This window comes from Heteronotia binoei, chromosome 12, assembly GCF_032191835.1.
Source record: "Heteronotia binoei isolate CCM8104 ecotype False Entrance Well chromosome 12, APGP_CSIRO_Hbin_v1, whole genome shotgun sequence".
In the NCBI taxonomy this organism is placed as follows: domain Eukaryota; kingdom Metazoa; phylum Chordata; class Lepidosauria; order Squamata; family Gekkonidae; genus Heteronotia; species Heteronotia binoei.
The window spans coordinates 26,175,168-26,189,090 of record NC_083234.1 but is presented as its reverse complement, the minus strand read 5'-3'; the positions used below and the strand labels follow the sequence as shown (position 1 = coordinate 26,189,090).

Sequence of the window (13,923 nt, the reverse complement as noted above, 5' to 3'; positions counted from 1 at the left end):
ATTTAGTACTCATAAGAATGGCAAATCTTAGTTCAGCCTTATGAGTCTCCAGTGACAACTTCTTAGTAATAATTTCTATTGGTTTTGCAAGTGCTCATATTATTCAATGCTGACTCAATATTTTGGTTCAATATGGCTCCCAGCTACAGCTGCATATGCATCTTTTTCTTGCAGTTGCATGGATCATGTGTTTTAGAGTCTTTAATCCACCGAAAGATCAGCCCTTGATGTTACACTGCATCATGGAGTTGTGCTCCACATGAAGATCTGGCTGCTGTTTACAGGCAGCTGCGCAGGCAAACCAGCTCTGCTGAAAAGTTTTGCATTTCATGGATGGAAAAGTTTTGCTATAATAAACATAGATGCATCCTCAAAGTATGTTGCAGTCAGCAGGCAATGGAGATGGGCCAGGTATAAGAAACCGAATCCAGAGAGAAGTTATACCTATCACACAGCTATAGTATTAACCTTCTTTGAACATTTTTTAAAAATGCCATAGCATTGGCAGTTCTCTCTTATTTTATGAGGCTCCTGTATTTTTAAAGGCATAATTGAACATTTGAGAATATCTCACCTTCATAAGGCTGCATCAGACAGAGACACAACAACCTCCTTGTGCCCACAGTTAATCAAAATAAAACCTTAGCATTTATAGTATTCAAAACACTTTATCTTTTTGTAAGAAGGGCTTCTTTTGTAGAAGGAACTCCTTTGCATAGTAGGCCACACATCCCTGATCTAGCCAATCCTCCAAAAGCTCACAGGGCTCTTAGTATAGGGCCTACTGTAAGCTCCAGGAGGATTGGCTACATCAGGGGTGTGTGGCCTAATAATGCAAATGAGCTCCTGCTACAAAAAAAGCCCTGCTTATAATCCTTACAACAGCCTTGCAAGGTGGGCAAGCATTATTGCTTTCACATTGTAGAGGCTGGACTGCAGTTGAGAAGGGAAGCACCTTGTCTAAGGCTACCAAGAGTGTGGCCAAGGTGAGATGCAAACCAGGGCCTCCCAGATCATGACACGAGTCTCTCTGGCACTATATTGCAACAGCTCCAGTGATTAGGTATGTTTTTAATAACAGATACAGAGACCTTCAGACTCTTTGCCCTTCAGCATTAGCTGCGGCTCTCTGAAAGCTGAGAGGCGTGCTCACAAACAGAATCTGCTCAACATCAGTTTATAAAGTTTCTCCTGCCACAAAGAGGTTAAGTGAAACTTTGGCCTTTCGTTAGCCCTCGATGCTGCTCATAATGGAAATCAATTTGTCTTCTATTAGGACTCCCCAGCAAAGATCACCTTTGAGTGCAAGAACGTGGAAAGTGCTGAGAATGTCACAGAAAACCCATCCTTTTTTTAATCGTCCAGTTACAGAAATCAGACTCCTTGACCTCAAATTTCCCTTCTCTTTTTTTACACCACCGAGTACTTTCCCCAACCATACCAGGCTGCTCTTGAATAAACAAAGCCGCTGCTTTTTACCATCGGTCCACCTAGCCCTGACTGACTCCAGCGTCTCAGGTCCAGAAAGGTGGTTACCAACAATAACTCCTTGAAATCCTTTAACAAGAGGTATCTGGGATTGAACATGTCTGGATCTCAAGTTTCCCAACATTAATTTCCACTAATTTAATTTCGATTTAGTGGAAGATGCTAAGATTTTTGCGTTCTCCTCTCCTGCTATAGAGCCCTCATGCGGCTCTTAGGGTCCCATGTCCCCCAGAAGCAGCATTTCAGAGGAAGCAGTGGGTTTCAGCATGGCTTTTTTTGTAACAGGAACTCCTTTGCATATTAGGCCACACCGCCTGATGTAGCCAATCATCTAAGAGCTTACAGTAGGCCCTGTAATAAGAGCCCTGTAAGCTCTTGGAGGATTGGCCACATAAGAGGGGTGTGACCTAATATGCAAAAGAGCTCCCGCTACAAGAAAAGCCCTTGGTTTCAGCAAGTACAGAGTGGCAGGGGAGTTCAAACCCACCTAGGAAACTGCCTTCTGTTACTGCATATTATTGCAGGGATCCAACCCAGTGTCTACAACAGATATATGGCTGAGGCGATCTAGGCAATGCATATCAAGCAGTTACAAAACCATGCACATTCCACCCATCTCGAGTTGCTGGGTGTCCTGGCTTTGCTAACACATAGCTCTTCCTTAACATTTGCTCCCAATTTACAGCACAGCTGTCCTGCTTCCTTACCACACCCGAGCCTCGCTTCATCCAGACGATGGTCAGAGATGGATTTCCAATCCAGGCACAGTTAAACACGGCATCTGATCCAAGGTCGACAAGGAGGGACTGTGGCTCTGACATCATTCGTGGCCCAACTGTAAGAACATCACAGAAAAGGGTCTCAGGAATTCTACTATGCTTCAAGTTCAGGGAGATAAGTAGAATAAGGGAGCATTGGAGCACCCAATGTGGCATCAACATGTTCAGGTGAGAAATCTTTCAAAGCAATAAATATGGCCTCTTGAGCTGGTGACTTCCACATGCAACACTGAGCTGAATTGCAAGGATCTTAGCACAGCAGGAGCTGTTTCCTGGGAGTTTCTGTCTCTGTTGGATGCAGTTGTTTCCCTTACTGTGCCCTAGACCTTTGGCTAGAGGGGAAATGGTAGCAGGGAGCCTGATCCATGGAGAGTTGTACTCTCTCACAGGCATCAATAGGCATGAGCTTTGGGAAAGAGCTAATTTTTCAGCCATGAGGCTTGCAACATTGGTAATGTAATTCTCAAGCACCAGGTCTCTGTGATGCTGTGAAAGAGCTTTAGACTCTTGCACTTAATGGCTATGGGAAAAACCCTATGCAGGCCTATTTGGAAGTAAGTCCCATATTATTTAGGTCTACCTGGGAGTAAGACCCATGTTTTTCAGTGTGGTTTACTCCCACAAAAGTGTCCTTACAATGGCAGCCTACACTTCTGTGTAGCCAACTTGCAAGGGGGGGTGACATAAAAGGCATATACAGAGGATGTTTGTGGCATGCTTGGCTAAGAGCAAGAGGACCTTCCTCTAAGCTATAGAGTCTTGTGAGCAAAAATTCTACTTTGTGAGCTACTGGCATTAAAGTTGTGAGCAAGTGATTTGCTAGTGCATGCATTAGTTTGCTCTAGGGCCATCCTCCCTGAGCTAAGTCAAAAATGTGTGAGCTGGAAGCTAAAAAACCTGTGAGCTAGCTCACACTAACTCAGCTTAGAGGGAACACTCTGTGGGACTAGTTAAGAATATAAGAGAAATCATGTTGGATCAGGCCAATGGCCCATCCAGTCAATACTGTGTCACACTGTAACCAAAACCCAGGTGCCACCAGGAGGTCCACCAGCAGGGCCAGAAAGACCTCCCACTGTGCCCCACCCCCAAACACCAAGAATACAGAGCATCACTGCCCTAGATATAGTGTTCAATCCATACCTTGTGGCTAATTGCCACTGGTGGACCTCTGCTCCATATGTTTATCTAATTTCCTCTTGAAGCAGTCTATACTTGAAGCCACCACCACTTGTTGCGACAGTGAATTTCATGTACTAATTATAATTTGAGTAAAGAAGTAGTTCCTTTTATCTGCTCTAAGCCAACTGCTCATTAATTTCATTGCCCACGAGTTCTCATGAGAAAGGGAGAAAAATACTTGTCTCCACCTTCTCTGTTCCATGCATAAGTTTGTGATTGTGCTACAGAGTGAAGACTCCATTCCTGTCTGCTCTTCTATTTTGATTTACTTTCTTCATATCCCACTTTTATCCTCAAGGGAGCTCCAAAGTGGCTCATAACATCCTCCTCTCCTTCGCTGTATCCTCCCAACAACCCTGTGAGGTAGTTTAGGCTGAGAGAGAGTGACTGGCCCTAGCTCAGCCAGCAAGCTTTCAGGTGCACTGGGGACTCAAGTCTGGGTCTCTCAGATCCTCGCCCAATGCACAAATCCCTGCACCACCCCTGGCTAAGTTCTGTGCTGCTGCTTGCTCCCTGACTCATGTATGTATTGTGGCTGCTAGGCAGACTCAGGCTAGAATATGGAGAACACTTTCTCAAGAGCGAGCCCCACTTGTTTCCAATCTGACCTGCTTAGGATTACTTCCTCAATAGACTTAACCATATCAAGGGACTGATGGCTGCCCAGATGTTATATTACCATGGCCAGAGCCAGCATGGTATAGTGGTTAAGAGTGGTGGACTCTAATCTGCAGAACTGGGTTCGATTCTGCACTCCTCCACATGAAGCCAGGTGGGTAACCTTGGGTCAGAGCTTTCAGAGCTCTTTCAGCCCCCACAATAAGTCTAGCTTGCCATCTAGTGGTGTACAGTGCTAAAAGGAGCTAGTACTTAAGGCAGCCAATCTTTGGATCCTAAGGTAGCCAATCTTTGGGTCTCCTGGCTAAACCGCACACAATGCCATACAACAACAATAACAAAAAAAAATATTACCATGACACTAACATACTTTGGACATAATGCTGCACACTTGCCTAGAGTCTACCCATCACAGTTACAACTCCACAACAAGAAGCTGATTTACATTCTCTCTCTCTCTCTCCTATCCATCCATTCATCCATCCACCCATCCATTCATCCATCCACCCATCTATCCACCCATCTATCCACCCATCCATCCATCTCTATCTTCTTTAAGGAGTCAACTAAAGTATGGGAAGTCTTTCCCCCTCTGTGGCATTTCCAGCATGGATGAAACTGGATGCAGGAATGGGAGAAAAAAAAAAGGGCAGCAGGAAAATACATTTTATTTACATTTTAAATATAGATTAGAACCCTGACCTGGACAGCCCAGGTTAGTCCAATCTCATCAGATCTCAGAAGCTAAGCAGGGTCAGCCCTGGTCAATATTTGGAGAAAAGACCACCCCAAAATGCCTAGGTCATTCGTAACACAGAGGAAGGCAATGGCAAACCACCCCTGAACGTCTCTTGCTTTGAAAACCCCACAGAGTTGCTGTGACTTGATGGCATTAAAAACATGGTTATAGATCAATATGAGTTTCACGCATGTGGAAACATACAGAGAGGTTGCTACTCTGCAGTTCCCCTGACAGGAGTATGCAAAATGCATAGAGATTTGTAACAATAAATTAAACAGTTTTCCCCACTGCACCTTTTCTCTCTCTTCCTGGACTCTGTATTGTCACAGCCCTCTTTTGTTTGCTGAAACTGGACATGCTCAGGTAGGAATACTGACTTCCCTTCACTTTAAGCAGTCTTCCACATTTCCTCTCTGTTTTCCATTAGTCAGCCAACAATCACTTCCACAAGCAGCCAATCCAAGCCATTTATCCTATCAGTTGGTGCCTCTGATGTTTCAGATGACAAGCCATACTTACAGTAGACATCTACCGTCCTGCTGATGTTGGTACTTCCCAAAGCATTCGTCACCTCACAGGAGATGGGTTCAAAAAAGTAGGTGTAGTCAACAATGGCTTCATAAGAGTCCCCTGATGCTTCTTTGATAATATGTCCCTTTTTGGCCCACCTGCAGGACACGAGAAAACAGAATAGTGGAGCTGTGTTAAAATGGCATCTCTACAGAAACCAGAATGTGCTTTTAGACACAAAGAAAGGTGGATGGTTAAAAAGCAGGAATCCAAGGGACGAATTTAGATCAAATTTAGGTCACTGTTGCAGTATCTGTAAATAAACTGCAGTGTGGCACCCACATAAAGACTTCCTTCAGGAATTTTCTCCATGTCAACAAATACTCTTGGATATGCAGAGAAAATAAGCCAGATCAGCAAACTAAGAGATTGTAAGCAAATGCTTTGCCAGGGGAAGCATTCCTTATGAGTTGGCTCCAGTCTCAATTTTCCACCGACAAAATGCACTGATAGAAGGCACTTCCATCAATGGAAGAGAAATTTTCTTCCCCTCTCTTTCCCATTGCAACCCACTGATACCCCATCCAAAGCTGCGCCTTGGGTCCTCTTGGGGAACAGACTCTAAGGAATGGGTATGAAGAGCAAATCAGGGTTTTTCAGCATGAAGAAGGAACTGGTGGAAATTACATCTTCCCTCTTGTTAGTGGGAAATTTAGTCTGAATCAAGCCCTACGTGAGCAACCACAACACAATATTTTTTAGCACCTCCCAACAGAGGTTGTAATTTTGTGCTGGTCCCCAGGGAAAGCTTTCAAGGAGTGCTTCTTTGCTCTTTAACAGAAAATGAGCCAAGGTGGTATGGGGGGAAGGAGGTAGCTTGTTTATTTATTTATTTTTATTTATTTCATTCGATTTATATCCCGCCCTACCCCACCGAAGCGGGCTCGGTGGGGTAGGGCGAGTGAATTAGGGAGACTGAGTTTCCATACTTTCAGCCACGGAATTCACTGGCAGTGCAGCATTGGCAGAGTTATGGTCTTCTAAGGCTGCTGATTTTAAGGTGCAACTTTGCTTAGAATTGCACTGTGGGTAACTCTAGTCCAGTTACCAGGGCTATTCTGAGGATGAAATGGAGAAGTCCCTTTGGGGGCCAAGGTAAACCAACAAGACAGAAGAATTTTGCCCTTTCCAGACAAGGTATACCTCAATTAGCACCAGCAGAAGTTGACTAGTTAGTCACCTGTACCAGAGGGAATTTATTTATTTATTTATTGCACTTGTATCCCGCCCTCCCCAAACCAGCTCAGTAGCAACTAGTAGCAATTAGTAGCAACTGTGCACTTGCTCCCTGCAGACTAAGTTGCCTCCAAATCCACTGCCATCTACAAGTACTTTCCCCAGGTAAGGGAAAAGACTCCTCCCACACACACACAATCTCTCCAGAGGCTACTGGATAGTGATTTTGACTGCAAATACCCCTGCTAGCATCCACTAGAGACAAATGTGACTAGGAATATAACCCTCATCTGCTAGGTAGACTTTGGTCTACAGTAAACCAAAGAGAGGAAATATCACAGTACAGTCTCCAAGTGGGACCTCTTGTATTGTAGCTAAGTCCGGAGTAAGGGCAGATCCACACATATGAGTCTACCAGTGGATAATGGCATCATTCAATAGTGACCCACCCTGTGAATGAGACATCAGGAATGAATCACCCCAAACAGCTTTCCAGACATGATGCTTGCTGGAGTCAGCTGACATTTGCAGCTCCCAGTAAATATTGAGAAATTAGTTGATAGGACATTAAGGTAGGGGTGTGTATGTGTGTTTGTCCATCTGTTTGTATGAACAGACTCAACCACAAAATGCCAGTGCACTGATTGCTTTTCAGACTTTTTACGGTAGGCACAAAACCATCGAAGACTCTGTTGTTTTGCATTGGAGGAGTACAATATGCTCAGTGCAAATTGCTTCCTCGAGAAAGAGGAAGTCTGGAAACACTTTACAAGTGACATATAGCCCTTTCCAAAAATATGTTGTGTATCCATGCAGACCTTGAGATACCCTCAGGGTATTCACAGTGGTAGAAACCACTTTTGGTACCATCAAGCCCTGATCAACACCTTCAAGCATCGTCCTCCGGGAGATTTGCACCAAGACAAACACTTTGTGCATGGCTGCAGATGGCTGGATCTGCAGACAGCATGGAAGTGGAATGTGTAAATGGTAGAAGATGTCACTAAACTATCTCCTGGGGTTGAGACCATCTGTAATGTGGATTCCTACTAAGCTATCTTAGAAAGTTCATCTATCTGTTCTAACTGAACGAGGCCTTGTTTAATTGACTCTTCCTTAATCTAGTTATATAACCTGTTGTTACTGGGAGTGCAGCAGGCAGCTGCCAACTGTTATTTGTTATCTAAGAAATGTGTGCATGAGCATATAGGATTTTGATATTTCAAAGACACAGTCCCTAAATTAAATGGGGATGAACAGGGCTCTTTTTTGGTAGCAGGGACTGAATTTGCATGTTAGGCCACACCTTCCAATGCAGCCAATCCTCTTCTTACATTGCCTACTGTAAGCTCTTGGAGGACTGGCTACATCAGGGGTGTGTGGCCTAATATGGAAAGGAGTTCCTGCTAAAAAAAAAAAAAAGCCCTGGGGATGAGGCTACTTCAGACAGCTTCACATTCAGAAAGTCTTACAGTCAGTCCCTAGCAGCTCCTGTTAAAAGGCTCGCCAGTGGTCCTAGTATGACAGAGAAGGTCCATTACCTAAGATCATGGATGGCAATGATCAAGGGGTCAAGGATTCTCTCTTCATTCAAATTACTTCCACATGAAACCACAGGAGGGATGGTGGCTCAGTTGTAGAGCATCTGCTTGGTAAGCAGAAGGTCCCAGGTTCAATCCCTGGCATCTCCAACTAAAGAGGGTCCAGGCAAATAGGCATGAAAAACCTCAGCTTGAGACCCTGGAGAGCCACTGCCAGTCTGAGTAGGCAATACTGACTTTGATGGACCGGGGGTCTGATTTAGTATAAGGCAGCTCCATATGTTCATATGCTCCATATGAATGGAAATGTGCTTATTGCATTCCTAGCCATTATGAAGCCCATGGTGGCTTATGGAGGGGGCTGATGAGATCTTCTCTCCAGGGCTTTTTTTTTTTGTAGCATAACTCCTTTGTGTATTAGGCCACATACCACTGATGCAGCCAATCCTCCAAGAGCGTACAGAGCTTAGTACAGGGCCTACTGTAAGCTCCAGGAGAACTGGCTACACCAGGGGTGTGTGGCCTAATATGCAAAGGAGTTCCTGCTACAAAAAAGTCCTGCTTCTCTCTAGGATCTGGTTCTTCAGGAGGTGGCCTTATGTGGGTCAAAGCAAAGGACACCGATTCATAGATCAGGAGAATCCTGGCGGGAATGCCAACTGTTCCTGACACACACCCCTCCTTAAAATCACTGTCACAATGAAGAACAGCCAGAAGCAAGTTCACTGGGAAGGTTGGCATTTCAGGCTAGAAAATGCAAAAACGTTCCCAGGCGAGGCCGACAGCACCTGGAGGACGCAACGCCCACCCGTGCCACTTCATGCAGGCAGACTGTCGACATTTAAATACCCCCGAAGAACAGTTGGAGTCCCCTGGGCTTCCCCCCCTCCACTTCCTTTTTTAATCAAAGGGAATGTTATCCCTTTAAGGCAGTTGAAATAACATTCTACGGGCAAGCCAAGCTGGCATTTGCAACATTGCAATACGAAAATTGTCTTTGAGGACGAGCTGTCAACTCAGCACTTGAATTAAACTGCTGTTTACCAAACAATGAGCAAATGTGACCTAATGGGGCACCATCTGGCTTCCTGCCATGCTGGGGAGCTCCCAGCGAGTGAGAGGGAGGACCCGACAGAGTGTGTGAGACAAGATCAAGAGGCATGGGAGCACCACCATGGCAACCACGGAACCCCTAGCAAAATCGATGGCTGTGAGAGTTTCCTGAAGAGGTTCAGCTCACTCATCTCTGGTGACAATCTATTGAATTCATTTAAAAAAAGAAAAAAGGAAAGGAAAGGGGAAGACCCTGATTTGGTTGAGAAAAGAAACCCAGCACTCAGAATAGCCTGCACAGAGCAGTTCCTTTTTCCTGCTGTTTTAGAAGGTGGTGCCCACGTAATACCTTAACAGAAAGAAGAGAGACACATAGAAAGGAGCACATTTCCCCATCGTTATTATAATAAAGGAGCCAAATGAAGCTGAGAACAGCATTACTGTCGCCTGCTGGTCATAACCAGCAATACGTGAGACTCAGCACAGAAGAGGAACAGCCCAAAACAGTCGATCCCTTCCTGCCACCCAACCAAATGCTTTGAAGCTGACTTTATTTTATTTATTTTTATTATATTTGTATCCTGCCTTTCCCTGATGGGCTCAGGGTGGCTAACAACAATTAAAACAATATAAAATTAAATCATTACAATAAAATCGCAATAAAGTATTAAAACATCTCAATGTATACAATTTTAATCCCTAGATCAGGGGTGTCAAACTCATTTGTTATGAGGGCCGGATCTGACATAAATGAGATCTTGTTGGGCTGGGCCATTAGGTAGCAGAGATATAAATCTTATAAAGAACATAGACAAACACAACTTTTTTTAAAAAAAAAAAATCTCAAAACAAAGCTGTGTAATTGAGAGAGCCTAGCAAAGCAAACTCTGCCTTCCTCCCTTCCTCCCCAAGGGAGGAACCTCAGCCAATAGAGAAAATAGAGGCTTTGCTCTGTAGCTGCTGTGCTATTGAGCAAACCTAGCAAGGCAAGCTGTGATGGAGAAGAAAGCAGTCGACAGCGAGTTGCTTGGGGGCCTGATTTGGCCCCCAGGGCCACATGTTTGACACCCCTGCCCTAGATGGCATTATTATTAATTCTTGTTTAGCACTGTTTATTGTGATGTTATTAGGAGTTATTGAGCGCCTTGCATTTCTGTTTGGATCGTGTTAAGATATTAATGCTGTGGGGTGGTGAAGTACTGGACGCCTCCATTAGATGTTAAAAGCCTGTTTGAACAGTTCTGTCTTGCAGGCCCTGCAGACTTGTGGCAAGTCCTGCAGGGCCCCGATATTTTCAGGGACAGCATTCCAGAGGGTAGGGGCTGCCACCGAAAAGGCGCTTGCCCTGGTGGTGGACAGCTGAGCATCCTTTGGCCAGGGATCATTAAGAGGTTTTGTAAGCTTGATCGTAGTGCTCTCTGAGGCGCATGTGAGGAATGGCGGTCCCGGAGAACTGAGTCAGACCACTGGTTTATCAAGGTCAGTCTTGTCTACTCTACCTGGCAGTGGCAGCACCTCTCCAGAGTCTCAGGCAGAGGTCTTTGCATCACTTACTGCCTGGTCTTTTTACCTGGAGATGCCAGGGACTGGACACATGACCTTCTGCTCACAAAGCCGATTCCCTATTAGTGAGCCATTGCCCCTCCCTGAAGAAGATCCCACACAGGGAAGAAGACTGCAATTTATACCCCATCCTTCTTTCTGAATCAGAGACTCAGAGCAGCTCACAATCTCCTATATCTTCTCCTCCCACAACAGACACCCTGTGTGGTGGGAGGGGCTGAGAGGGCTCTCACAGCAGCTGCCTTTTCAAGGAGAACTCCTGTGATAGCTATGGCTAACCCAAGGCCATTCCAGCAGGTGCATGTGGAGGAATGGGGAATCAAACCCGGTTCTCCCAGATAAGAGTCCGCACACTTAACCACTACACCAAACTGGCTTTCCTTCCCTAATTCTTTCAGCCTTGCAATTGCTTTGAGCAATGTTCAGCTAGACTGCTAGGTAAGGCTGTTCTGAAAGCAATATGGGGCACAGTAGCATGGCAGTTCCCTGCAAATCATGATTGCCACAGATCGCCAGCATGACACTGGGGTTTCCCAAAGCAAACACATGACGTGTGAATGACAGATGTGACTTCAAGTACCTATATCTCTGTTTGCAAGTGTTTAAAGCACCACTATGTTGGCATGACAGGAGCACAGTAAAAGCTTGGTTATCCAACATGTATAGGGAATGGGAATTGCCATTTGACAGAAGACAAAAAAACCCCACAGCTGAGCTTCTTACTCTATCTTGCCCTCTACCCAAAAGACATTCTCCTCTCTCCCAAGCCACGGATTCACCCTATACAGCATGCCGATGGGTGGGCTGGCTTCCCAGGAGCTGATTCCCAACAGCTTGAGGGAAGCAAGCTCCCTAGAAGGAGGTCAGCTGGCAGAACCACCTGTCAGAAGCTCAGCAACAGATGGAGATCCAAGCTGGCCAGATGGAGAGGTTTGAGTGGGGCATGCACACGACCCGAGATGCAGGGGTATGGTGACTGAAGGGGAGGAGTTTGGTCTCTGGGTGAGGCTGCTGAAATGAGTGCTCGGGATAATGGACAGCCTGGTAACGAAGCTTTTCCTGTATACATAATTGCCACTTAAAGTGTGGAGCCTCAATTAGTACATCTGTGGCTTGGATCACGTGACTCCCAAGCAAGGGGATGGAGAAGCATTCTGCTATCATTCTGTTTTCATGTCAAAACAGAGGCTCAACAGACAAGCCTGCATATCTGCAGCAAGCTTTTAAGCTTAGGGATGCTAGAAACCTTACAGTACACATGGGGTGGCTTTTGATATGTGACTGTAGCTCAGCCCCCTCTTTATTTAATGATGTAATATCTGCACTGAAAACACACACACAAACACACACACACACATTTGTATGTATGGTGCTCTCATTCCTTCCCTTCATCCCTTTTCTGAGGTGAGAGAACTGCAGGCATACAAGAGCATCCCTCTGGGTGCATGAAGTTGCCATCTACTCAATGGCTGCATACAGTCGGACAGCTCCGGACAGCATCAAGCCAAACTGAAAGTGAGCCAGCCGGAAAAGGAGCAGCTGGGAGCCTCCAGATGATGCACGGCCTGCCCCAGAACAGCGATGGGCCACAGGCGCTCTGGAGGAGTGTCCAGAGTGCTCATGGGCCTTCTGCTGCTCCGCGAGTGCTCCCTGGCCTTCCAGACGGCCAGGAAGGTGCCTTGGAGTAACCTCAGTTATTAGGTACCACTTTGGAAGTGGAACCTTTCTAAGGTGGCTCCCAGCTGGACCAAGTTGAGTACGGGACGGGGATGACAGGTAGATGCGTGCGTTTGGACGCACTTTTAAAACCCGCTCACCTGCTGCCCCTGGGGCAGCTTAAACTGCACGTCTGTAACCAGCCAATGAGACCATTTGTTTATCAAGATCAGTATTGTCTACCTTATGATCTCTCGGATTTATTATGGTAGACCCTCTGTAGGGGACCCATGCCCATTTAGGCAGGTGTTAACACCTGCCGAACTCATTGCCTAAACTCTGGCTGCTATCCAAACGCAAGTTTCCAAATGGAAAATAAGGTCATATAAGATCAGCTTGTTCTCAGTAATACACCTCTATATGGGAGGGAGAGGGGAGTGGGCCTGCCTAGCTGACTAGGCTGAATTTCTTGAGAATTTCCTAAAGCTGAAATCATAGTAACTGTTCCCCTGTAATCTGACAAAGCGGTAATGGCTGGAGGAAATTTAGCATGCTGGTAAGCCTGCTTAGGACATGAAGCAAAATTACTGTGCACTCTATACGGTTGGAGTTTTATAGTGTGGAATTAGCAGGACAGCATGGAAAAGTGTTGCCCTTGCTGTGTGCTGGCTACATTGATGGATTCGGGGCACCTCCGTGTGTTTCTGTGGGCTGCGTGAGATGGCATGACTTCTGTGCAAAAATAGTCAAGAAGGAGCTGAAGTGTTCCATGAGGGGATGGAGGCCGGGGAAGTGGTTTTTCAGGACCCCATGCAAAGAATAGAAACCAAGAACACCAGCCATTTTTCACAGAAGGATCATAAGATTTACAAAGCATAGGAAAGGTTCCACTAGAGCACTCCCCAGTCTCTTGTTTGCACTGTTGACAACGTTTCTTGCGGAGAATATTACCATGTAGGTCAGCAAGGCTTAAAACCACACAAAGCACAGTTCGACCTAGGATGTCTGTCCTCTTCAAGCCAATACTGTGCATCAGTGCATGTTGGGCAATGTGTCCCAGTGGGGCTGTATTGCCAATTTGGAATCCTCACTGCAGAGCTTGAACATTCTTGTGTTTTGATTAGAACTCATATTGGAGAAGACGATGGAGAGAGAGAAAACCCAATCATTGCCACTTCTTGCATCCTCTATTGCTTCCCCCTCACAGCAGTGCAATAAGATGCTCACGAAAGTGCTGGAGAGGAGCACAGCTATTTCCCATTCTGACCAATTACTCCAAGCATACCTGCTGTCTTTTGCTAGTTTAAAGGGATGCAGCGTGTTCCCCGTCTCTTTGTTCTTGTGTGTGCCTTTTCTGTTCCGCTGCTGTAAGGCAGTAGCCTGCAATATGACCTAGCTTCCACGTACACCATTACAAAGTCCTCGTGTTTGATGGGGAAGACTCTACATCCCATGCATGATGGGAGTTTTGTGCCTCGCAAATGTTAGCGAACATAGTATGCAGGGAGAAGCGGCTGTGACCATCCCGCTCCCTGCTGTAGTGTAACTTCTGCAA

At 45.7% G+C, this 13,923-nt stretch overlaps 1 protein-coding gene across 2 annotated transcripts in view; it reads right to left on the bottom strand.

The window, feature by feature from the left end:
• Positions 1 to 13,923, bottom strand: part of KIRREL3 (kirre like nephrin family adhesion molecule 3) — a 1,087,808-nt gene that overhangs the window by 98,048 nt on the left and 975,837 nt on the right. For both annotated transcript variants that reach the window (XM_060251091.1, XM_060251092.1), the window contains exons 8-9: positions 5,329 to 5,477; positions 2,196 to 2,323 (exon numbers count right to left, since the gene is read on the bottom strand). In XM_060251091.1, the coding sequence (XP_060107074.1) occupies positions 2,196 to 2,323; positions 5,329 to 5,477 (277 nt within the window). The remainder of the gene's footprint in view (positions 1 to 2,195; positions 2,324 to 5,328; positions 5,478 to 13,923) is intronic.